Source organism: Primulina eburnea, chromosome 8 (genome assembly GCF_022965805.1).
Source record: "Primulina eburnea isolate SZY01 chromosome 8, ASM2296580v1, whole genome shotgun sequence".
NCBI classification, from domain to species: Eukaryota; Viridiplantae; Streptophyta; class Magnoliopsida; order Lamiales; family Gesneriaceae; genus Primulina; species Primulina eburnea.
The window spans coordinates 5,502,600-5,526,784 of record NC_133108.1 but is presented as its reverse complement, the minus strand read 5'-3'; the positions used below and the strand labels follow the sequence as shown (position 1 = coordinate 5,526,784).

At 35.4% G+C, this 24,185-nt stretch overlaps 3 protein-coding genes and 1 long non-coding RNA gene across 6 annotated transcripts; 2 read left to right on the top strand and 2 right to left on the bottom strand.

Moving 5' to 3' along the window:
- Positions 1-2,494: 2,494 nt before the first annotated feature.
- LOC140838673 (ferredoxin--NADP reductase, root-type isozyme, chloroplastic-like) lies at positions 2,495-5,627 on the top strand. Its single transcript, XM_073205146.1, has 5 exons — positions 2,495-2,799; positions 2,918-2,974; positions 3,447-3,785; positions 4,252-4,471; positions 4,884-5,627. Exons 1-5 carry the CDS (start codon positions 2,776-2,778, stop codon positions 5,381-5,383), a joined length of 1,140 nt encoding a protein of 379 aa, XP_073061247.1. The 5' UTR covers positions 2,495-2,775; the 3' UTR covers positions 5,384-5,627.
- Positions 5,628-7,694: 2,067 nt separating this feature from the next.
- Positions 7,695-11,443, top strand: LOC140838672 (ADP-ribosylation factor GTPase-activating protein AGD12-like). Of its 3 annotated transcripts, none has more exons than XM_073205143.1 (9): positions 7,695-7,835; positions 8,428-8,521; positions 8,914-8,995; positions 9,319-9,394; positions 9,526-9,689; positions 9,840-9,978; positions 10,094-10,210; positions 10,317-10,412; positions 10,973-11,442. In XM_073205143.1, exons 2-9 carry the CDS (start codon positions 8,482-8,484, stop codon positions 11,252-11,254), a joined length of 996 nt encoding a protein of 331 aa, XP_073061244.1. In that variant the 5' UTR covers positions 7,695-7,835; positions 8,428-8,481; the 3' UTR covers positions 11,255-11,442. The 3 variants fall into 3 exon arrangements, with proteins under 3 accessions (XP_073061244.1, XP_073061245.1, XP_073061246.1); XM_073205144.1 differs by lacking the exon at positions 7,695-7,835 and adding an exon at positions 7,864-8,125 and having other exon boundaries at positions 10,973-11,443; XM_073205145.1 differs by lacking the exon at positions 7,695-7,835 and adding an exon at positions 8,153-8,337 and having other exon boundaries at positions 10,973-11,443.
- A 398-nt stretch (positions 11,444-11,841) lies between these two features.
- LOC140838922 (caffeoylshikimate esterase-like) lies at positions 11,842-12,807 on the bottom strand. The gene has a single exon (XM_073205550.1). The coding sequence runs from the start codon at positions 12,805-12,807 to the stop codon at positions 11,842-11,844; it is 966 nt and encodes a 321-aa protein (XP_073061651.1).
- Positions 12,808-17,011: 4,204 nt separating this feature from the next.
- Positions 17,012-17,854, bottom strand: LOC140837727 (uncharacterized). Its single transcript, XR_012119440.1, has 2 exons — positions 17,652-17,854; positions 17,012-17,331 (listed from the first exon to the last, which is right to left on the bottom strand). It is a non-coding gene; the product is annotated as an uncharacterized lncRNA (long non-coding RNA).
- Between the last annotated feature and the right edge of the window lie 6,331 nt (positions 17,855-24,185).

The window sequence follows — 24,185 nt, the reverse complement described above, 5'->3', positions numbered from 1 at the left end:
GGAGAATGAATGATTTTGATTAATTTAAATTTTCCTCTAATATCCTAAAATTTAAAATAATTATAAATTCAAAAATTTAATCATATTTAAATATAATTTTAATTTAACTAATATTATAAATAATTTAATTATTATTAATCATATTTTATTTTAATCATAATATAATAATTGTTATTAACCATTATTTAATATTCAAATTTTTATTAATATTTTAATTATCATAATAAATGCATATTTATGTTATTATCAAATTTTAATTATATGGAAAATGAACCATCACAGCTTGCTCACGCGATTCTTTATACAACCAAGGACAATAATGTATAATTCATGTTTTATCCATTAAAATAATAAGAAGTATGAACTAAATTTATACACATGATTTAATAATTTTTATGGTAAGAATTCAAAATAAATATTAAAATATAAAATTTTATGCAATAAAATATAATTGTACAAATTTAAAAATCGTCTTAAACCCAGCTTATGGATTTACTACTCACTGTTTAATTTTTAATTATTTTCAAATTATATTATTCAAAATAATAAATAAATAATAATAATAATAAATGAAAGAGACAAATTAATATCAATAACAAAATTAAATAATTATAAAAAAAATTAATTAAATTAATAAGAAATCATTGAATAATAAAATTTCTGATTAATTATAATTAATGATAAAACTATAATTAAATTATTGATTAAAATAATATATCATTAATTATAACGAGAATAACGATTGTATAAAAAAAATTTAGAAATAGAAAAAAAAGTTACTATTAATATCATGATTTGTAATGAAAAATGTAAATAATAAATAATAAGAAATAATTTTTTGATAAATAATAATAGTGACGAGTCGGAAGAAGAATAATTAGTAATATAAAAATGGATTAATAACAAAATAATAAGAAAAAATCAACGTATAATAAATAAAATCAATGTAAGTAATAACAAATAATTATATAATAAATATTAACAGAAAAAAAATAATGAATGATATGAAATGAATTGGTAATAAAATAATAATAAAAAATAATAAGAATTAATCGAATATTTTTAAAAATTATTTATTTGTTTATTATTATTTTATTTTCTATTATTTCTTTATTTTTTGTTTATTATATTTAGGTAAGATGATTATATATAAATAGTGAGGATATTTTGATCATTTTAAGATAATACACAAAATTAATCCACAATTTTAAAATCATGCCAAACATCTTATATTTTATCTAATTATGTTAATATTAAAGTTCAAATTCAAATAATCATATAAAAAATTAAATTTTAAATATAAGATTTTTTTAAGAAATAGAAGAAATAATCAAAATTTAAAATTTTAACTAAAAAAGGACGAACCAATTGGACCGGTTTTAACCGGTTCACATGTGCATGATATGATGGCTGAATATTTGTAATACCCCTACAACGGTTTATAAACTTGGTTCGGACCAAACTGGTTCATAATCGAACCAGTCGGTCCGATCCGAGCCCATTTTAAAAACATCCAGTGTGAAGTCCATATAATTTTAATTTAATAATTATATAATTTTGATACCATTATAAATTCGACAAAAATAATTGAGTTTGCGAGAATAAAATTTAATTTTGTAAAAATAAAGATTTGATTTAATTTTATATTAAATAAACCAAAGAGTATTTAAGTAAAATGGCTTAAAAAGACAACTAATTGGTCACTAAAAAAATGATAAGATTTAAGTCAAATCGACCTTCTCTCTCATGTCAGGTGAGACAATGAATTGTTACTCAATAGATTACACAAATAAGATATACGCGCGAGAAATAATATATATATATATATATATATATATATATATATATATATATATATATATATATATATATATATATATATATATATATATATAGTAGTGGGACCAATAAATTCAATTCCATTTGGTTATAATTACCAAATTAAATGACATAAGCGGCTTTTGGAGCTCTTGCACAACCAAACCAGAGTTTCAAAAGCCAACTCTACATGCCAATCTAACACCACTTTATTCATAGAATAATAAGCCGGTTTAGTCCAACTCACCCTTACAATATTATTGATAAATCTAACGATTCCGTTATAAAATATTTTAACCATGTGAATTTTACATATTTGGATCAATGATAACAACTGATTTTATTGTGAGGATAACATCCACACACGATAGGATCTCATTAACCAAATAAAAACATATAATAAATTTATTGACAAAAAATTACGTGAGACGGTTTCACGAGTCGTATTTTGTGATATGAATATCTTATTTGAGTCATCCATGAAAAAATATTACTTTTTATGTTAAGAGTATTATTTTTTAGTGTGAATATCAGTATAAGTTGACATATAAGACTAGTGAAACATTCTTATAAGAGGACATATGCTCTAAATTAAAAATAAAAATAACATGAACTTTTTTTAACTATAATTATGGTAAAACTCGAGTAAAACGCCTAAACTATGCAAACATTGGCCCATTTTTTTTATTAATTTTCTTCCGATCTTTAAATAATCCCGAGATTTGCAAGTAGTAGTGGGAAAAAAAAAGAATCCCTGAATCGATGAAAGCAAGAGACGTTGAAGAGCCAAGAATCTGTGTGCCCTTTGCCAGTGCCCAAAGGATCGCCACCAACCTCTGCACCAGTCGCCACCATCTTATTCTGGGCTCCTATATTTAATCAAATCAATTGCCAATACCTTATTGTCTCTTTGCAAAGTGTCTTAACACACACACTCTCATTGTGTTTGATCCGATCATGGCTCACTCTGTTATCTATCAGGTAGAAATCGGACATGATCAAGCTGTTCTTTTGTTTCTGGGATTTTATTTTTCTTGTTTTTGGTGGTTGTTGAAATGATTTTCTGTTAAATTTAGAAAAATCCTGGCTTTTCTTGCAGGTCCCTGTTGCTGTCTCTATCAGCAGTGATTCGACTTTCCCAAGATCCGTCTTTCAGGTTTCTGTTTTTCACTTCTGTAGTTATCCTTTGTTCTCATTGTGCTTCTCATGTTGAGATTTTCAATTTTAATCTTGAAAGTGTTGTCGTGTGGTGTGAAGCTTGCGTTTTCTGGCTAAGTGTGTAGATTTATTTATCTGGCCGCGTCAAGCTTGATATCTGTGAACATTGTACAATTAATATATCTAGTGTCCGCTACTGTAGTTCTTGTGTACTCGGAGTACGATGTCCCAATGGCAATCCTGCGCCTCATTCTCCTAAGCCAGTAAGGAGAAATAATAGGATATTTAGCTGCCAAGGATATCAGTTTCATGTTGTTTGCTTGTTCAAAATCACATTCTTGAGGGGACTTTGTCAAGAATCTACATATTTTCTGGGGTCTAATAGGATATCGACTCATGATGTGTTTCATTTCTGAAACTTCAATAACTTGATTGGCATTGCTATTCTGATTAATCTCGTTATATTGCAGAGGAATAATTTATCATTCCATGATAAATCACAGACCTCTGGCTTATTTCTGGACTTCAAACATGCTAACTCGGGACTGCATTCGAGGGCTCAATTTGTCATCTGCATGTCGGTGCAACAAGCTAGCAAACCGAAGGTGGCAATTTCACCTCTAAGTTTAGAAGATGCCAAAGAACCGCCGCTTCACTTGTACAAGAACAAGAATCCATATACAGCAACTATTGTCTCGGTTGAAAGGCTTGTTGGCCCCAAAGCTCCTGGAGAGACCTGTCACATTGTGATTGACCATGGTGGCAATGTTCCCTACTGGGAAGGACAGAGTTATGGAGTTATTCCTCCTGTAAGTTTCCTAAATCCTTTTTGCCTCTGCCAGAAAGAATAGACCACAATAGCACCTCAGAACTAAACTTTGATTCATTCAGATTAGCAAGTATTTGTTTTTACTACACTAGATTATTTGAAATTTTCATTTATTTATTTTTACCTAATCTTATCTTCTGTCTATAGTGCCACTGGATAAGAGTAAAATATTGGCAAATTTATTTCATTTTTTAAGTAAAACTAGTTTGTGGGAAAGAAAGGGTGAATCATGCCGTATCAGGAACACCACCTTCATTGTTATGAAAATTGTAGTTAAAGGTGTCTTGTCTCCTATATCCCCTATAATATTTTACATACTTTCCCATTCTAATACAGGCGTATCTCTGCATTTCGTTGGCTTGACTTCGTTCATGGCACACAAATTTAATTATCATTTTACAGAACCTATAACCAGCATCGTTTTGTGATTTTATTTGTTCATTCAGGGTGAGAACCCTAAAAAGCCAGGTAACCCCCACAATGTTCGATTATATTCAATAGCATCTACGAGGTATGGCGACTCTTTTGATGGTAAAACAGCAAGTTTGTGCGTTCGACGTGCTGTCTATTATGACCCGGAGACAGGAAAAGAAGACCCTTTAAAAAAAGGAGTATGCAGCAACTTTTTATGTGATTCAAAGCCCGGTGACAAGGTTTTAATCGCAGGCAAGATTTTAGTTTGTATGGTTTGTGTTACTACTTCGAGATATTGCTATCAATGTTTTTTAGTCCATGAATATCTTCATTTTGCTCTTGCATGACATGTTATTTATAGTAATCTTGTCCCTGTGAAATGAACATTTTCTTTTCTTCTTTTTGCTTTCTTATTCCCTGAAAAACTACTCTTCAAAGGAGAAAAAACGAAGGCTACATAGGTTTCTATTTGATTTAAAAAAGGAAATACACAGAATCATCAACTGTAGTAAATGGTTGAATCAGCATGTTGTGAGATCATTGGGGAACGATTTATATATGAAACTACTTGTTGGTTGTGTCTCTTTGAATCTTTTAGATGTCTGCATTTATTCCGTTGATTTTTAGTTTTTAGCCTTTTTGAAAACTTGGTAATTATTCATAGGTCCTTCTGGAAAGATAATGCTTCTTCCTGAAGATGATCCAAATGCAACTCATATCATGATTGCCACTGGCACTGGGGTCGCCCCTTATAGAGGCTATCTTCGACGAATGTTCATGGAGAACGTTCCCACATTCAAGTTTAATGGCCTTGCGTGGCTTTTCCTTGGGGTGGCTAATAGTGATAGCCTTCTTTACGACGACGAATTCACCAAGTATCTCCAAGAACACCCTGACAATTTCAGGTACGACCGTGCCCTTAGCCGAGAACAAAAGAACAGGAGTGGAGGCAAGATGTACGTCCAGGATAAAATCGAAGAGTACAGTGATGAAGTTTTCAAACTCTTGGATAATGGGGCACACATTTACTTCTGTGGGCTTAAAGGGATGATGCCTGGGATTCAAGACACTCTGAAAAAGGTTGCGGAAAAGAGAGGAGAAAGCTGGGATGAGAAGCTATCAAAACTGAAAAGGAACAAACAATGGCATGTTGAAGTCTATTGAGAATCGAGTTACTTTGGCCTGACCCTTCCTTTTGAAAGGACGCGGGTTACTTTTTTTTCTTCTTCTTGTAAGTGTCTGAGATTTTTTTATTCTGGTGTGGAGCGAACTGTACTGCCTTTTTATATTTCACCTGTCCATTGATGGAAAGAATTCATCAATATGCACCAGAAAAATGCTAAATAACCTCTTTGGGTAACATCTGAAGATCATAAACCAGAGGTTTGTTAGACCAGTCATCTTCATATGTTCGGGTTTTTCATTCAATGTTTTCATTATCAAGCCAATAATCGAATCGATCTATCTTAAAAAAACGGTTCAACGATCCGTTTAACTGGATAATTTCATCGGAAAACTGTTATATTATATAAAATTATAATATAATATAGTAAATAATATATTTAAATTTTAAAGATATTAAGCTAGTATCTGAATAATTAAAAAATGTATTCATTAATGTTTAAAATCTGATCAAACATAATTATCTCTATATTTTTGTTAAAAAAATTAATCGAAATGAAGTCTAATATTATTAAAAATATATTTTTAACAAAATTTAAAATTAAAATTAATAAATATATATATATATATATATATATATATATATATATATATATATATATATATAATAAAACATTACATTAAAATTTTAATATAAGAAATAAAATTTTTAAAGTAATATAAGAATTAATCTAATTTTTTTTTAAAAAAATTAATAAAGGGTGAATTGATCGAACCGGTTTTAACCGGTTCATGACGGTTATTTACTGGTTTCTATCGATTTTGATTATTAAAACGTCTTATAGGTTTAGTTCGGATCGAACTCGGGACCGATCAACGATCAAATCGATTGATCCGAATCAATTTTAAAAACTCTGAACTGAGGAATACATCGGATGGAATTCCCCTTATTATCTGCAAAATTTAATGTTGCGACTTTTAAGTAGTGCTTGGCATTATTAATACCACTCTATCTTAGGACACATGTATATTTTCATAATAGAATGACAAATATACCAGTAAATTTTTGATTTGTTAGATGAGACGATAAATAAGATATAATAGAGAGATAATAAATCGATATATACAAATAACATAATAATTAACATTTAAACAATTGTAAAGTATAAGCAAAAAGTTAATAAAATACAATCTTTAATGGTAATCATTATTTAGAACTCCTTTTGAAAACAACAAGAGTTGAGCGATCCCATTACTTTTCTATTGAATTAAAAGTCAACTCTCCGATTAATTGTGTGTTTGAAACTGAAAAATTGGTCAAAGTTCTTTTTCAATGATGAATCGCAATTTGTTCCCAATATATCTTTTTGATTAATCACACTTCCATACCTTTGGTAGCTTCGATGCTACATGTGAGAGTATTGTCCTCATATGATTTGGATGGACAAGATTGGATGGACAAGATTCACACACATATGTGATTTTAAAAAAAAATAGTGGACTTCATTTATGTGTGGTTAAATTTGAGCTCGTGATTCTATCATGAGGTAGTATCCCTACATGTAGGATGTAACCTACCTTTGACAATGCTGCTCCGATGATGCAAGGTGGATTCAACTTGTCAAATATCACTTCATACCCAAAGATAATATTATTCTTATATAATAATAATAATATTATTATTCTAAATAGCTTGAAATCTTTCATTTTTAAGATCGAAAGATTTTAATATTGTTCAAGTGGTATGCATTAATTTTTCACAATATTCTCTTATACATGAATAATGGGCTTGTTTGCTAATTTTGAAAAGCAGTGTTGAGTATATATAGTCGAGAAATTAAGCGTTATATATGTTTGTTTTTCTTTCATAATTTATATAATCGATTATTTAAAAATAATAATTTTAAAATATGATATTTGTTAGAATGTGAAAAAGAAAACTAATGTATTTGTGAGAAATAATTATTTTTTTAAAAAAATAAAAAATAAAAACCGAGGAAGAGATAAAATAGAAAGCTCCTCTTAAATAAATAATAACCAATACACTGATGCACAAGTTGTCTGTTTATATAATATTTTTTGGCAAAAATTTGTGTGAGACGGTTTCACATATCGTATTTTGTGAGACAAATATCTTATTTGAGTCATCAATGAAAAAGTATTATTTTTTAAGCCAAAATTATTACTTTTTATTGTGAATATCGGTAGGATTATCAGTTTCACAGATAAAGATTCGTTAGATCGTCTAACAAGAGACCTATTCATATTTTTTTATAAATTATTTAATTTATATTTAAATAAAAATCAAAATATAATTAAAAAAGTAATAACTTCATCTTAATAAAATAAACATGGCCGAGAGATAAAAAGCTCTAATGATGATAATTAAAACGGCGACATTGTTCCAGTTTCTTTCCAACAATAAACCAGTATCATCCTCTGTCCTTTTCTTTCCGAGGATTCGAACTGAGTTTATGCTTTGTGGATATAAAAGGTAAGGATTCAAATCTTTTTCTAGATCTTTTTTTCCTTTTCAATGTTTTGCCAAGGAATAAATGGTGCAAATCCTTCTCAAATTTATATCGCTATGTTTCGATTTGAACGAGATCGTAAGCAAAGATATGGAATATATCTGCGTAATGAACGCTTGCATGGGTGAAGATTCAATCTTTAATCTGCAACATTATCTGGGTCTTTCCCAAGATCGATTATTTCTTCCTTTTGATTTCATTCGTGCGATAAATGTCCAGTTTCTCGCGATGGATTTGTGGGGGTTAAGCCGAGGTTTGTTTCTGTTTTTGGAATCTAGTTGTCGATGTAACGGGGTCTGATATATGAATCACGTTTACAATGTTTTTTGTGGATTTTTGTTGCCATTTCAAGCATGTTTTTCCATCTTGGTAACATGGATTCACGTTTTTTTTGTGGTCCTGCTAATTGCTCATTTATTTTGGAATTCGGTCTGCTGATTAGGAATGATGGATTTTTATCATTTGGTATATACTGATTGTCTCTACTTTGTAGATGTTTGGACTGACAAATTAGATTGAATTTGAATCTCGATCTTCTGTGCTATTTATGTGTAGGTACTTATTCAGAGATTGCTTGAATTGAATAAATAGTATTGTTGCAAGAAAGCTATGAACAGCCATCCATCTTCCTTGGGACGACCATCTTCAGGTGTGTTTCTGTGCCTCGTTGCAATACTAAGAAAATTTTAGTATTCTATAGCTCAAGTCTGTAAAAAGAGAGGAAAAGGAAAAAAGAGGAACTGAATGTTGATGTCGTGTGACCCTTAAAATTGTCTACTGTGCATTGTACCTACTGCACGAACTGCATAATATTGTTAGATTACAGATAATGTATCGCCAAGTGCGCTGTTATGTAAGATGAAATGTAATCTTGTGGGACACATCATAATCAATATTTGGCATGACAATGCTGATTTTTAAATATTAAGGCTTGGTTCTTTGATTTCTGACATATGTTTAGACCACACGGCTTTCATCACCGTGGTTTTATTCGCAGACTTCAGTTTATCCATGGTGCATTGGTTACTGAAATTTGTACAGGTGAACGAAGATTGAAAGATCTTCTGAGTCAACGCGATAACCGCGTATGTGCAGATTGTGGTGCTCCAGACCCAAAATGGGCGTAAGTTCCCAACACTTAGAAATTTCTGATGTTAATTTTTATAGAAAGATTCAGTTATTGGTCTCCCCATAGATGTGGCCTTAGGGGTCATGCCGCTCACTTTTGCCCTTTTCAAGTGCTCAGAGACTGCAGATTCAGTGGTTTTCTTCCCTATATTTGTTATAATAGCTTGTTTATACCGAAAATAATTAAAAAGTTCTGCCTATAAAGGATTGTTGACGCTTTTAAAATAATGGAATTGAGATGAAGATATCTAAAACTTTCAAAGAAAATTCATTTGTTCCTGGTTTATGGTTTGTTCAATTGTTCTCTTCCCCCTTCAGGTCGGCAAATATTGGAGTGTTTATATGCTTGAAATGCTGTGGAGTCCACAGAAGCCTTGGTACTCATATTTCTAAGGTGATTGCTTCAGGAATTTTACACTCCGCTACGAGCTCTTTACCCTAACCACTGAAGGGTCCCATTCAGCTTCTGCTTTTCTTAAAGTCTTTGATTCCTTTTGTCATTACCTCGTAATTTCTATCCTACAGGTCTTGTCTGTGACATTAGATGAATGGTCTGATGACGAAATTGATGCAATGATCGAGGTTGGTGGAAATGCATCGGCAAATTCTATTTACGAGGCTTATATTCCCGAAGGAGTGTCAAAACCTGGACCAGACGCTGGCCATGAAGAGCGTTCAAGATTTATCAGGTGGGTTTTAAATGTTAATTGGTGTACCTTTTTAATGAGATGAAGACTGGTGGTTGTTTCTTCAATTGTTCTACTTTATCCCACATGTAAGACCAATAATTAACACATGGCTAACAACTGCTTTACGATTCCTTGACTTGCATGTTGTAGGTCTAAGTACGAGCTTCAAGAATTTCTGAAGCCAAGCCTGCGAATACTGTCAGGTGCTTCCAAAAAAAATTCTTTGCAAGCAAGTTTGTCCAGGAAGATCATGGATAGTTTTCGTACTTCAGCATCGGCGCAAAAATCAGTATGTTACCTCGACTATCTTGGTTTTGTAAGGAGGTGATATATAATTATGCACCGGGTTTTGGTGTTCTAATGATCATTACTTGTTTAAAGGTTATTTCAAATCTGATCCACAGGAAGGCATGGTGGAATTTATTGGGATGCTGAAGATTATTGTGCTTAAAGGAACAAATTTAGCCGTCCGAGATATGCTTTCAAGTGATCCATATGTCGTCTTGACTCTTGGGCAGCAGGTTAATATATCATTTCAATTTCTCAAAAACATACAATTTTTCTGTCAATTAAGTTCCATACATTTGGAGTTTCTTACACCTTTCATGCTGCTTCCTTTGTTCTCAGAAAGCACAAACAACTGTGATTAAAAGCAATTTGAATCCTATCTGGAATGAGGAACTCATGCTTTCTGTTCCACAAGATTATGGTTCCATTAAGCTGGTAATCCTTTATTTGTTGTCGTCAGATCCAAAAATTCATGGAGAGGCCAATTTAGCATATTGAACAGGGACAAAACTTACGAACGACCAAGCATCTCCCACTATAGCAATAGCTATAGTTGGTGGTGATTCTATACTTTGTTTCGTCTAAAACATATAGCAATCCACACACTACATGTAAATCGATATGCCAGACAAAAAAAATTTATATTTCATGGGAATTAACCCACGTGAGCTTGGGGATGCTACCCATTGTAGGATTGAGTATTTATAGTTGCACTAGAAGCTATGGTTGATAATAGTGGTGCTACTTAAATCTTTCAAAATGTGCAGCAATCCAAATGCCATGTTTTGATTGTTGTACCAGCTTGATGGTCACAGATAGCAACAGGAAGCAACAAACCATTGTTTGCGCTCTGCGCTCTGACAGTTACACTTTCAAAATGACTATACATGTAATTTAGAGATTTTCCTGTGTTGCCAAACCATTTGTAGTATATGATTGAACCTTGTACGATGACGGTGAGGGTGATATTTGTTTTTGTTCCATAAATTTAACAGCAAGTTTACGATCATGATACATTTTCTGCGGATGATATTATGGGGGAAGCAGAGATAGATATTCAACCAATGATAACTTCTGCGACTGCATTTGGAGATGCTGGAATGTTTGGAAACATGCAAATCGGGAAATGGCTGAAATCACACGATAATGCTTTGCAAGAAGACAGCATTGTAAATATTGTTGATGGGAAAGTGAAGCAGGCTGTTTCCCTCAAGCTACAAAATGTAGAATCTGGTGAATTAGAACTTGAACTTGAGTGGATTTCTCTTGACCAATAGATGTATATATTACTTATTATCACCTTTTTCAACTCACCAGTTACTGAAAATTAATTTTATTTAGTTTTGATTGGGAAAAGTACGCATTCTTTTCTGTTACTTTTTTCTCGGCTGAGTGTTTTATACTGTACCATCTGGACAAATCTTCCTTTAAACTCGAGACGGATCCAAATTTATACTAATAATGATTTTCAAGAATGAGATTGATCAAGTTTTTGTAAGTAACGCTAATTTGAGCTCAGTCGGTTTTGAGTTTCTTCTTTCTTGTTCTAAAGGGTTAATCGCAGTTTTAGCCATAGCAAAAAATATCTCCGAGTTCGAGTTTTTAGCTTAATCGAATTGGCTACTCGACATGGATTGGAGCTAGGCTTCCGATCGTGCTCAAGTTGAGTTTCGACCGAGGTACTCGTAAACGATTCACTCGGAAAAAGAGTCCGATCTTGACCATGAAACCAACGGTTTACTAGTAATATATGTATTATAATTAGCGTAATATGGATCGATTTGCAGCCTAGCATCTCTGCATGTAGAGAATGCATTTAAAAAAGTTAATAATAAGAAACTTCAATATTATGCTACTCTTTTGCCTACTTGGTTGTTGTTGAAGCAGCTCTTACTTCCATCCATGCCATCATAGCGTTAAAAATATTTTCGGCACTTTCATTTGGTTCGCCAATTAACTGATGCCACACGCCCCCCAAGATCTTCAAACTCTTGTCCTTGCTACTCGCTGTTTCATACAGGTATTTAGCCCCTTCAGGATCGCATATTATATCGTCTCCACCATGCATAACCAGCAATGGAACTTCCAATAGATGACAACTTCTTTTTATATATTCACAGGTTTTCATAAACTGCAGTGCAGATGCTGCAGTTGGCTTCCCGGAAGTCCGTCGATTCGGGCTATTTTCCGCCAGTTTCCTCTTCCAATCTTCCTTGTAAGCTTTACTCAACGGAGGGCTAGTGATCGCAATTCTCCAAGATGGAGCAAAATACGCAGCTATAGGTAGCAACTTCTCCAACGGCCACACCGGTTTAAACTTCCTCGAGATCTCACACATTGCACCACTCAAGATCAAGCCTTTCCATTCTGTTTTTTGCTTCAAGCATATGAGTATGGCAATGCCACCACCTAAAGACTCACCGTAGAGAAAGCGTGGAAGATTCGGATGAACATAATGGATTGAGTCGAAATAATGAACGCAGTCAGAGACCAAGGGGTGAATATCTGAGATATGATCGTATGGCCCTGCTGAGAATCCATGACCTTGTAAATCGAGGGCGCAACACAAAAAACCGGCTTTCGCCATGGCTACTGCATTTAGTTCAAAAAGCCAACTGCTCTCTGAGGTGTAGCCATGAATCATGGCTACTATCCCTTTCAGTTTGGATTTTGGATCTGCAGGTTGCCAAGTTTGGGTGAAAATGTTAATGTTTTCTTGGTTTTTCATGTAGGTTTCTTGGTGGAGTATCTGATGTTTCTTGTAAAAATCCTCCTTTTTCAGGGATCCGTAAGGGCTGTTCTCATTGGCTTCATGAATTGGATGAGCCATTTTCCCTGGTTTCTTGTGTAAATTTTGTGTGAAGTTTTTACATCGATACCACCCACTAAACGTTCAACATATAAAGAAGATGGAGGTGGGGGTAGGGGTGCTGATGTTCTTTATGATTAGTTGGAAAAAAAAATTCCCACCTGTCAACATAAATGATCCTCAAAATAATTTACCCATTTTGTTAATTTTTCTGAAATTAGAAAAAGAAATATAAGTTTGATAACATCAAGTATTTAACTAATACCATCATTATGGAAATTTTATTTTGCAATCAAACATAACTTTGAATCAGGGGATCAATCTACCATCCCTTGGACTAATGGTCACATGTGGTGAGATATATGTCTCTAAAATTGTCACATCTGAACGAATTCAAGACTATCTCTCAAATTCACTTAACGCGTTAAAGGTCATGCTTTTTTATTAACCAGAGGTCAGAAAAGGTCGTGCTCATGGTCTCTTCCAAAAAAGTCGAGCTCAAGAACATATCAAATGGGCCAAGAACATGAAAATTCTGACAAGACCAAGCTCACAGACCATTCCCTAAGGGTCCAAGCTCATAAGTGTGGCTGAGAAATCCGAGCTCAATGGCAGCTAGGAAATGTGAAATCTTTGTCAGTAGATAAAACCCCGATAAATATGGGACCTGATCGAATCTTATCGAAATAAGGTGAGAGCAATAACGCCATGGTAAAGAAGTCCTACCATTTGATGTTTCTTATCTCAAGTAGGGTTTTACTCTAACAAGAATCGTACTCCAACAAGATAACTAGCATCTTCTGCTGTTATAAATACGAGATATTGGTCACGGTTTTACGACATTCACTATCTCTTGTTTACTCAGCACTAATATATCACACTTCGCTCTTTGTATTCTAATCAGAGCACATACTTAAGTATCGGATGGGTCACGTCGAAAACATATCTGACGCTCTCTAACCCTAATTTTGTCTGTGCAGACCACTCAACACTGACCCGACCCTCAAAGACTCGGAAGATTTGAAGACCCGCTCACCAGACCCAAGCCATGGTAAAATTTTTGTATCAATCAAGTATATACTTAATTACAACGTTATGGAATTATTATTTTTTTACAATCAAACATCACTTTGAATAAGAGGAATCAATCTACCACCCGTTGGACTAGTGGTCACATGTGGTGGGACTGAGCTGGAGTACTCTATGTCCCAGACTAAAAAATTTAATGAAAGTCGGTGAGCAGGCTAGTTTAGATTAGGGTAGTCTATATATATATATATATGTATGTATATATATATATAAGTATGTATATATATATATGTATGTATATATAATAAAGTGATGGTGAAGTTAAACTTTGAAAAATCTTATTTCTGTGCTCCTAAAGAGACCTCTCCCAGGTTCAACTACTGTGAATGGAAATTTGGTCTCCAAAAGCATGATGCGCTTGAGCTCGGGAACTTTCGATTTCAACTACAATGCATTAAATTTGAAGGCCCCAATGGCAATCAATACCGTTTCTCTTTGGTACCTACTTTTGACAGATTACAAAGCTATTATTATTACTAAATTTCTTGTTTCTTAGCCATCACTGTACAAAATAGGAAGTCGGATACAAAGATGTTGCATGTGATGTTGAAAATTAGGTACCCTTTTTCCTTGTCTTTTGCTTTTCTTGTTTACTTTCCTTGTAAATTGTTTTTCCTTGGGTGCGACTGCATGCATACCATTTAGGATAGCAGGCTATACCAAAAAAAATTATCATTTATAGACATTATAAATATTATTTTTTTTTAATGATAATTTTTTTTTATTTTAAACAATTATTTTTCTAAAAAAAATTAGCAATGGAATATTAAACATTTAAAAACCTTCGTTATTTGGTGCAATAATTGTCCCTACTTGGTAGAACGATCGAACCGTGATACTTGAGCTGATGTGTGGTTTAAAAGATTTGAGTTGCACCATTGTCACCAGCTATAATTTTTGGTAAAGCGATAAGCTATCGGTCCTGCAGTCGTCAATTAACAAAAAATGTCATTGTTGATTAAAATCATCGCTACAAAAACTATCACTGTTCACGACGGTTCTAATCAAAAATCGTTTTAAAACAAGCGTTTTGGTGACGGTTTTTTTCTCGAAAATCATCGTTAATTAGCGACATTTTTTGATAAATCGTCGACCGTCTCCATAGCTCAACTGCGAATTATTTTGTGAAGAAATTTAAATCTGCTGCTAATCTAAATAACGACGGTAGCTAGTTGGTTTTTTTGTATTCGAGGAAAATTACAATAGAGAAAAAAAAAACAAAGACCCATTCCATTTTATTTAAAGAGGGTTATCAAATGGAATCAGAAATGCTAAAAAGCCTAGAATATGGATTTGTTCACGCCCTCACTCTAAATCTAATTATCCACAATGAACTACATATATTGCTTTTATGTGGTCACACATAAAATATATGCGGCTCTCTATCAACAGTGAAGGTAATAAATACTTCCACTGTAGGGTCGAACTAACCCAGGATAACCGACAGTACTGTGACAAGAATTTTTGACATGGATCCCGACACAGCTGTGCAAAAATCAAAAGGAGCTGAATAAAGAATCTTTCATCTAGCTCTAATGTTTGGTGTGGCAATGCTTCAAAACTACGAGGATGTGTTGGTGCAGAATATCTCCGAAGAAGAAATTGAATTACTGTCAACTAGAAAGATGCTGGCTGATTAGTTAGCTATCAAATTTGAGTTACTAGTTTATCAAATTTAAGTGGAGAAGAACAGAACTTGGATGCTAAGATGTCACATTTGACACACTATCTGACCTTTTCCATGTGATAAAAATCTAGAGATTGGATCGATAAGGCAGATAGTTCCGCAGCGTACAATATGCGCCGCGGAAAGGTATCCGCAGCGTGCATTGCACGCTGCGATGCACGTTGTAAAGTTGAAAGCCGTCTTAAGTTTGACACTATTGACGGCGTGCAATTTACGCTGCGGTGTAGTCTATTAACGGCGTGCAGAGTATGCTGTTGATAGTTAAACTATTGGCAGCGTGTATATGTACACTGTTAATACAACATTCTGCGGCGTGCACATATACGCCGTTAATAGTTATAAAACAGAAAAACCTTAGCGACGGTTTACGACAAACCGTCGCAAAATGGTGACGGTTTAAAACCGTTGCTAATTTAGCGACAATCTTAAAATGTAGCGACGGGCTTATAATTTCGCGACAGTTCAAACACCGTCGCTAAATTTTGCGTCCATTTTTTTTAAAAAATTTACTTTTATAATTTAATTAATTTTTATAAAAATACAATGCAACTATAATAATATACTCATGATCTTAATAAACAATTAAAAAAAACTCATGATCTTAATTAACAATTAAATAATTTACCAAAAATTGAAACAAAAACAGAAACTTAAATCGAAACTTAAATCATGTTAGTAGAGAAAATTTTAAGTGTTGTGAAAAAAAATGCAACGGAGATCGGGAATAAATAGAGAATTTACGATTTTTTAGCGACGGTTTGTTACTAAACAGTCGCCGATGTAAGTCTATTAGCGACGGTTATTAATCGGCGACGGTTATATTTAAACTGTCGCTAAATGTGGACTTAAATCGACGACAGTTTCTTGCAGACCGTCGCTAATTTAAGATTCGAACTCATTTTCCGCGACGTGCTTATAATATGCATGCCGTGAATAATACTATTGACGGCGTACGATTAATGTACGCTGCTAATTTTTTAATACGATTTTTTTAAAAAAAAATGATTTACTTTTTGCAGCACACATAAACTTGCACGTCGTTAATAATACTATTAACGGCGTGCTTTTATGGTGCGCTGTCGTTTATATAATTTATTAACAGCACACATAAATGCATGCTGCGGATATTACTATCCATAGCGTGCTTTAATGGACGCCGTCAATAATAATATCCGCAGCGCGCTTTTAATGCACGCCGTTCATAGTATCAAGTAACTATCCGCAGCGTGCTTTTAATGCACGCCGTCAATAGTAATATCCGCAACATTTTTTTAATGCACGTCGTTAATAGTATCAAGTGCAACACTATTAACGGCGCACATATGGGTGCACGCCGCGAAAAGTAGTATTCGCAGCGTGCGTTTAATGCACGCTGTTGATGATGTGCTGCGGAAAATCATTTTTCTTGTAGTGGCGAAAAGCTATAAATTGTACGCAAACACTGTGTACTTAAATAACACTTTCAAGAAAGCAGAAGGCGTCACTTCACCTCCAATCTCTAAACAGAAACTTAAATCATCCCCACTCTAACTATTAGTCTGGTAACAACAGAAAGTCAAAAAGAACTTTGATCTACCTAAATTTCGCAAACAATACTAAATGTATCAGACAATATCTACATCATCTGATGATAAATCATTCACTTTGACATATTTATATACAATGTCATTTGTGGCCGTTTTGAGTCACTTTCCACAATAGACATTCGAGTCAGTTTCTACTGTGGCAGAGTTCCAGGCAAATAAAACAGTTCCAACGGCTGGCTCCACCTGAGGAACCAAAACAAAGACAACTATCAACATTTTCGAACCGAGCAAAATGGCGAAGGATGTAAGGAAAATTAAACGGAGAGATGTTTTTTAGAAAATTTGATCATGATAAATGATATGGCCCGTGCATTCCATAACATGACAAAAGTATAGTAGATAACCATTTTCCAAGGAAATAAAATAATTTTTCAAATTAAGCATTATCAGCATCATGTTATTAGAAATACCATAATAAGCATCAATCAAAGATACCCAAGTGCTTATAGCACTGAGGGCATACGGCACTCCAGGATTAATAGCCATAAATGAAGATATCTAACCTTTGGTCTTATCGGACAAGCCCCAGGGTAAGCCTCCACAATAGAATTAGTAACTTCTTCCCCTATATCCCATCTTTTGTTAGCTTCAAGTACTCCACCAACAATGACAACGGGGAAAGAACCCTTTCCATCTTCAGGGAAAAAATTATATCTTCGGTCTTTGTGTTTGAGAATGAAAGTGGGTGAGGTCCGTGCAACTTGTGCGGAAGAAGAGAGATAACTCGATGAAAGTGTTGTGCCTAAATATAATCCAAGAAGCCCACAAGATTTACCAAAGCCCAACAACAGCCCAACAGATGCTAAGCCCACAAGAGTTGCAGGCAGTTAGTCCAAGAAAAGCACGATGCGAGGAGTTAAGCCACGACCCAACGTGAATGATCGTGGAATGTGGTTGAAACTCCCCACGGAGTGTAACAAAAGCAGAAGGAATAATCAGAAAAAGGCCCCCGACAAAATCAACACAAAAATCTACAGCAAAGCTCTGCAGAATCCTCTCAATTCTATGCATGTTTATTTCAATTTTTCAGCAGTCAAGTATTTGAATTTTTTACACATTCCTTCAACTTTCTTGTAAAAACATCGATCAAGTTCATAGCAACATAATTATATTTGATGTTGTCAATGGATTCCCCCGGTAATTTTGTCATATTCCTCATTTTTGTTTGCGTTTTTGAGCCATTTCGAAAGAGTTAGAACTTACGACCGAATCGAGACCTACAACGTTTGGTAAACGAAGTCAGATTATTTCACAAATTTGGCACGAACACGTGCCTGGCACGCCCGCAAATTTTAGTGACAAACAAGTTGGCACGCTCAGTGGGACCAATGCCTCCAAAGCGTACTGAGAAGAGTGAAGGAATTCCTCCATCAACGGGGAAAGGTCATCGCTCACATGAAGAAGAAATCGATGCAGAAGGCAGAATAGTTGAAAGGCTAGTGCATCAGTTCGAGGAAGAGAATGTGAAGGAAGGAATTGACGTTTCTGGTGTTGGTGGACCTTCACTGAACTTTATGTCGGCCATGGAGAAAAATATCCGCAGCGATCTCAAGGAAATGACTCAAAATTTCGCTACTGTCATGATGGAATTTGTGGCAGAAATTAAGGAATGGAGAAAGTCTGCAAAAGGCGAAGTGGTTATACCAGAGAATAACAAACTTCAAGAAACTGATGTTAAATCTCTGAAAGATCAAGGCCAAAGATTAGGAGTTTCTCAAGCAGGTGAAAGTCGCCGCTTGGGGGAGACACTGATTCCTGAATCTGCCAAGGAAGGAAGATATACTCCTCCGCACAAAAAGGACGAGGAGTTGGGGTTGAAATTCCAGAATTGCAATAACAGTAAACAAATGGCTGCTAAAATGTTCTCTGTGACATCTCCTAACTCACATCCAGGGATGTATGGTGATGGGGGAATGCGTGGATTTTCAGCGCCAGGTTCAGGGAATAACACTCGCGAGGCAATCTATCCACCTTACCAGTTACGACAAACTCTAGTGGTGGATTTTGAGATGGTACGTGATGTTATTCAAGAGTTGTATGGCCCAGGAGTGAGGCCAATCAACCGAGCAGAATTCCATAAACCGTGTCATGATATTGTGGATCGTGACAACCCTTATCCAAGAGGATACCGCATTCCAGACTTCACGTTATACTCCGGGGAAGACGGTCAGTCCAGCGTGGAACATGTGGCCAGGTTTACAATTCAGTGTCGGGAATTGGCAAATTTGGAGAACTTTCCTAATTACAAGTTACGTTTGTTCCCCAATTCCTTGACCAGCACTGCTTTCACATGGTATGCAACGCTGCCTCGGAATTCTATTATGACTTGGCATGATATGGAACGTCAATTCCATACACAATTCTTCAGGACAATACCTGAGATTAGTATAGCGAAATTGTCAAGGGTGGTCCAAAAACCGGGGGAATCTGCCAATGATTTCATTTGTAAGTTCAAGAAGGTGAGAAGCAGATGCCAAGTTTTCCTCCCTGAATCAGAATACGTGAAGATAGCACAACGAGGACTCGATTTTGAACTTAGAAAGAAGTTCCAAGGGATGGAATTCCGTGATTTTTATGAACTTGCTGTCAAAGTGTCAGAGTATGAGGAATTGTTACGAGAGGAGAGTCATAAAATAAAGTCTACAGTGGGATCTTATTTCCAGGAAGTGGAGGAAGTTGCATTGGCAGAAGTAGCAAATTCCGGATCACGCACTGTTCCTTTATTGAAGCGCAAGAGTGAAGAACTTTCCAAGAAAAAAATTCCTCCAGTGCAAACTCCTTATACTTTCGATGCATCAAAGACGGAGGAAATCTTCGATCACTTAGTGAAGGAAAAGTTCATAACATTCCTCCCAGATCACAAGCTACCCACGAAGGAGAAGTTGAAAGGAAGAGATTACTGTAAGTATCACAATTCCTTCAACCATAATATTAATGCTTGTTGGGCGTTCAAGAATGTCTTGTAGGAAAGAATCAACAAGGGAGTCCTGAAATTTCCCGAGAAAAAGGAAGCGATAATAGTGGATGAAGATCTCTTTCCCCCGATGGCCAATGTGAATGTGAACAACACTGACTTGCGTTTTTTAATCAACGAGAGGAGAAGGAATGGGAGTGGTGACATGTCCATTAAACCAAGACTTACCATAAAAAGGTTTTGGGTGCCTCGGAAAATGATACTTGAGGTTAAAGAGAAGAAAATAGAAGTTGCTCATGGAAAAGACTGTTATTACAGTGGGGGCGGTGTGCATTATACTAGGAGGAATATTAGGTATAAACAGGAATCCATGGCCAAAAGGCCGGAGAACCAATACCTCAGAAAGGGCCCACGTTCTTGGTCGGTGAATGACAAGAGAAGAAATGACTCACGGTGGATCCAGAAGACAACCCAGAGGCCAGTATCTCTAGGCGCTGACAGGAAATATGAAAGGAGACCTCATTTTGTTGTTCCTCCCAGAGCAATCCCTGATGGTGTATGGAAGCGGGTAGAACATCCTAAGTTCCCAAAACCTCTTTCTCGGACCCAAAAACGACGTATATTAAGAGAAAAAGCTGTCATATAAAGAGAAGAAGAAATTTGGGAGGAAAGCCACTGAAGATAACGAGGAAGAAGATGACGATTTGTTATCAGAAGAAGACAGTGAACATGTAAAGAAGGCTACTTTCAAGGTGGGGCAGATCCTCGTTTCATTTGAGTGTGCTACTGGCTCGTTAATGTTGCCAGATGAGTTTAAACGCAAAAGGACGTGTGAAACCGATGTCTTTACTGGAAATCAAAATGGTGCAGAATCCGTTCAATCTGATATGGTGAGTGAAAGCGTCGGTGTTTTTGTTGATGAAGAGAAAATAGTATTGATGAAGCGACCTACAAATGAAATGACTATGCATATCAAACCACTCTACATTGTAGCGCATGTGAATGGAAAGCCGTTGTCTAGAGTGCTGATAGATAATGGTCTGCAGTGGATATTTTGCTGTACAGAATCCTTCAGAAGTTGGGGAAGAATGTGGAAGACTTAATTCCTACCGAAGTCTCCGTGGCAGCTTTTATCGGGGAGTCTACAAAAACCTTGGGAGTGTTGCCAGCAAACGTCACTGTAGGGTCCCGATCTTCGTTGTCAAACTTTTTCGTGGTAAATTCCAGTGCTAGTTTCCACGCTTTGTTAGGAAGGGATTGCATTCACACCAATCATTGTGTACCATAATCCATGCACCAGTTATTGTTGATGTGGAAAGAGATGAAGTTGAAAAGGTACAGGCTGATTCGCAGCCGTATCAATCTAATTCCAACGCAGTTGAGGCTAGATATTATGATGGAGCCTTCGGACCTATCAGAATTCATGATTACAAGGTGAATGGACAGCAAGGACAGTCTACATGGACACCAAGAAAGTAAGGGAAGCATTTGAAAAAATTCTCAAACCCACTGCCATGGTCTCTCCTAGACCCATGGTTCGACCTATTATCGAGGAGGTCGATGATTAAATTCACTAAGGAAGAGATGGAAGTGGCTGCAACTTCCGAGTGGAAAGCCAAAACGCAGCAGCTGGTGAACAAAGTGCAGCCTCAGGAGTTGTGGGATATCGATGGGGCTGGAGCTATATTTGAGGAGGAATATGGAGTTAGCAAGGAAGAAGAATTACAAATGGAGGATTTAATTTTAGCGTCGGCTCAGATGAAAGATCGACAGCCGGAGACAGATGTTTTATAAAGATGGAATAGATGAGAAGTATGGTACAAAGTAAGCTGGATAGCCACTTTGGCTAATTTTGAGATATTGACTCGTAGAAAGTTTCTGTAATATGCGAGGAATAGGCTTTTACGCCATTCTCTGCTGAACTTGTTTGCAAATAGTGATGGAGCATTGTGAATAAATAAAATCATTGCTCATGAAATCTGATGTAGTTGATGTATTTTGAGAGGAATATTTGTTGTGTTGGTTGGCCAAATTGATGAAAAAGTGAAGTTCGTTTATGGCATATCTCGAAACTGTGGGGAGTATTGTTAGAAAAATATTGTTGAACAGTTGGTTGGTAACAAGCAGTGTTGACCTGCCATGTTTGCATCAATGTTAAAGAAAACATGCTTTTTTCTGTTTGTTTAGTTTTAGAAAATTTTGGCAGAGTTTTCCTTGTAAATGTGAAATGCTAAAATCCAAATGGATGAAAACAAATCTCAAGCAGCATGTATATGGTAATAAAAACATGTTTCCCAAATAAAGTTTGGCTTTCGAGCCACTTTCTAGAGTTACAAATCAGAAGGACATTCGCCAAATTATGGCAAACAAAAAGAGACAGCAGAAATCAGAATAAAAATGAGATAATCTCCAGTCTGTGCAAAGGTAGTAACAGCAGAAGCTCAAGGAATATCCAATCTGATCAAATCCCTCCCATTTGGAATGACAATGTGTTCGAACTTGTTCAGCCTCCTTCAGTGTGTATTCCCATTGTTGGTTTTGAAGTTTCCAAGCTGTATCAATGGTTCTGAACATGTGGACCTAGAATCTTGGAAAGCTGAAATAGGGTAATGACTGTAGGAAAATCAAGACTTGGATTGATACCATGTTGGAATCTTCAGCAGAATTAGGGACAAAGATGGTCTTAGCAGCCAAAGGAATATCAGAGTTGGCTCGATGGATTTGCGCTAGGAGACGGAGGATCACTAACCATTCCTGGAAGTAAAGAAAAATAAATCAATACACTTGTGTAAAGTGGCCAAGAGATCATCCTCAGTTGACAACCAAGTAATGGCTTTTGAACAAGTGACATCAAACAAACAAGATATTGGTTATATTTGAAGTGAAGTCGAGATCAAGGCAAGTAGATACCTTGTATACTTGAATGAAGGTACATGAAAATAAATGTAGACAAGTTCTCTAGACAACAACAAAAAGCATAAGGCGCAATGATCACATAGAATGGCCAACAAAGATCGTGGAAGATCGAAAGCTCAAACAATGTATCAAACACCTTGAGTGCATGATCAAGAAAGCAAGTGAAGTCCTAAAGCATTTGTGTCATGAAGAAATAGAAAAAAATGTAGAAATCTACCTGCTCTTTTGAGATGAAATGGCTTAATGCAATTGAGGGTGGCAATTTACTTGAAAGTTGAATGGTGTCCACGTGACTCCACGATCCGGTGGCAATATCGAAAAATTGATAACTGAAAGTGAGAACATGATGAGGGAATAAAAGTTTGTTTATGAAATTCTTATTTTATACTCCTTTCATTCTCCCTTCAAATAGACAAGCCCAAACCCACTTGAGGCTAGATATTATGATGGAGCCTTCGGACCTATCAGAATTCATGATTACAAGGTGAATGGACAGCAAGGACAGTCTACATGGACACCAAGAAAGTAAGGGAAGCATTTGAAAAAATTCTCAAACCCACTGCCATGGTCTCTCCTAGACCCATGGTTCGACCTATTATCGAGGAGGTCGATGATTAAATTCACTAAGGAAGAGATGGAAGTGGCTGCAACTTCCGAGTGGAAAGCCAAAACGCAGCAGCTGGTGAACAAAGTGCAGCCTCAGGAGTTGTGGGATATCGATGGGGCTGGAGCTATATTTGAGGAGGAATATGGAGTTAGCAAGGAAGAAGAATTACAAATGGAGGATTTAATTTTAGCGTCGGCTCAGATGAAAGATCGACAGCCGGAGACAGATGTTTTATAAAGATGGAATAGATGAGAAGTATGGTACAAAGTAAGCTGGATAGCCACTTTGGCTAATTTTGAGATATTGACTCGTAGAAAGTTTCTGTAATATGCGAGGAATAGGCTTTTACGCCATTCTCTGCTGAACTTGTTTGCAAATAGTGATGGAGCATTGTGAATAAATAAAATCATTGCTCATGAAATCTGATGTAGTTGATGTATTTTGAGAGGAATATTTGTTGTGTTGGTTGGCCAAATTGATGAAAAAGTGAAGTTCGTTTATGGCATATCTCGAAACTGTGGGGAGTATTGTTAGAAAAATATTGTTGAACAGTTGGTTGGTAACAAGCAGTGTTGACCTGCCATGTTTGCATCAATGTTA

Coding starts and splice junctions, on each gene's coding strand:
- LOC140838922 (XM_073205550.1), bottom strand. CDS start 12,807: ATGGCTCATCCAATTCATGAAGCCAATGAGAACAGCCCTTACGGATCC.
- LOC140838673 (XM_073205146.1), top strand. CDS start 2,776: ATGGCTCACTCTGTTATCTATCAG. Junction 3,786..4,251: donor GTTATGGAGTTATTCCTCCT/GTAAGTTTCCTA, acceptor TTGTTCATTCAG/GGTGAGAACCCTAAAAAGCC. Junction 4,472..4,883: donor TGACAAGGTTTTAATCGCAG/GCAAGATTTTAG, acceptor AATTATTCATAG/GTCCTTCTGGAAAGATAATG.
- LOC140838672 (XM_073205144.1), top strand. CDS start 8,482: ATGAACAGCCATCCATCTTCCTTGGGACGACCATCTTCAG. Junction 9,979..10,093: donor CAGCATCGGCGCAAAAATCA/GTATGTTACCTC, acceptor TCTGATCCACAG/GAAGGCATGGTGGAATTTAT. Junction 10,211..10,316: donor TCTTGACTCTTGGGCAGCAG/GTTAATATATCA, acceptor CTTTGTTCTCAG/AAAGCACAAACAACTGTGAT.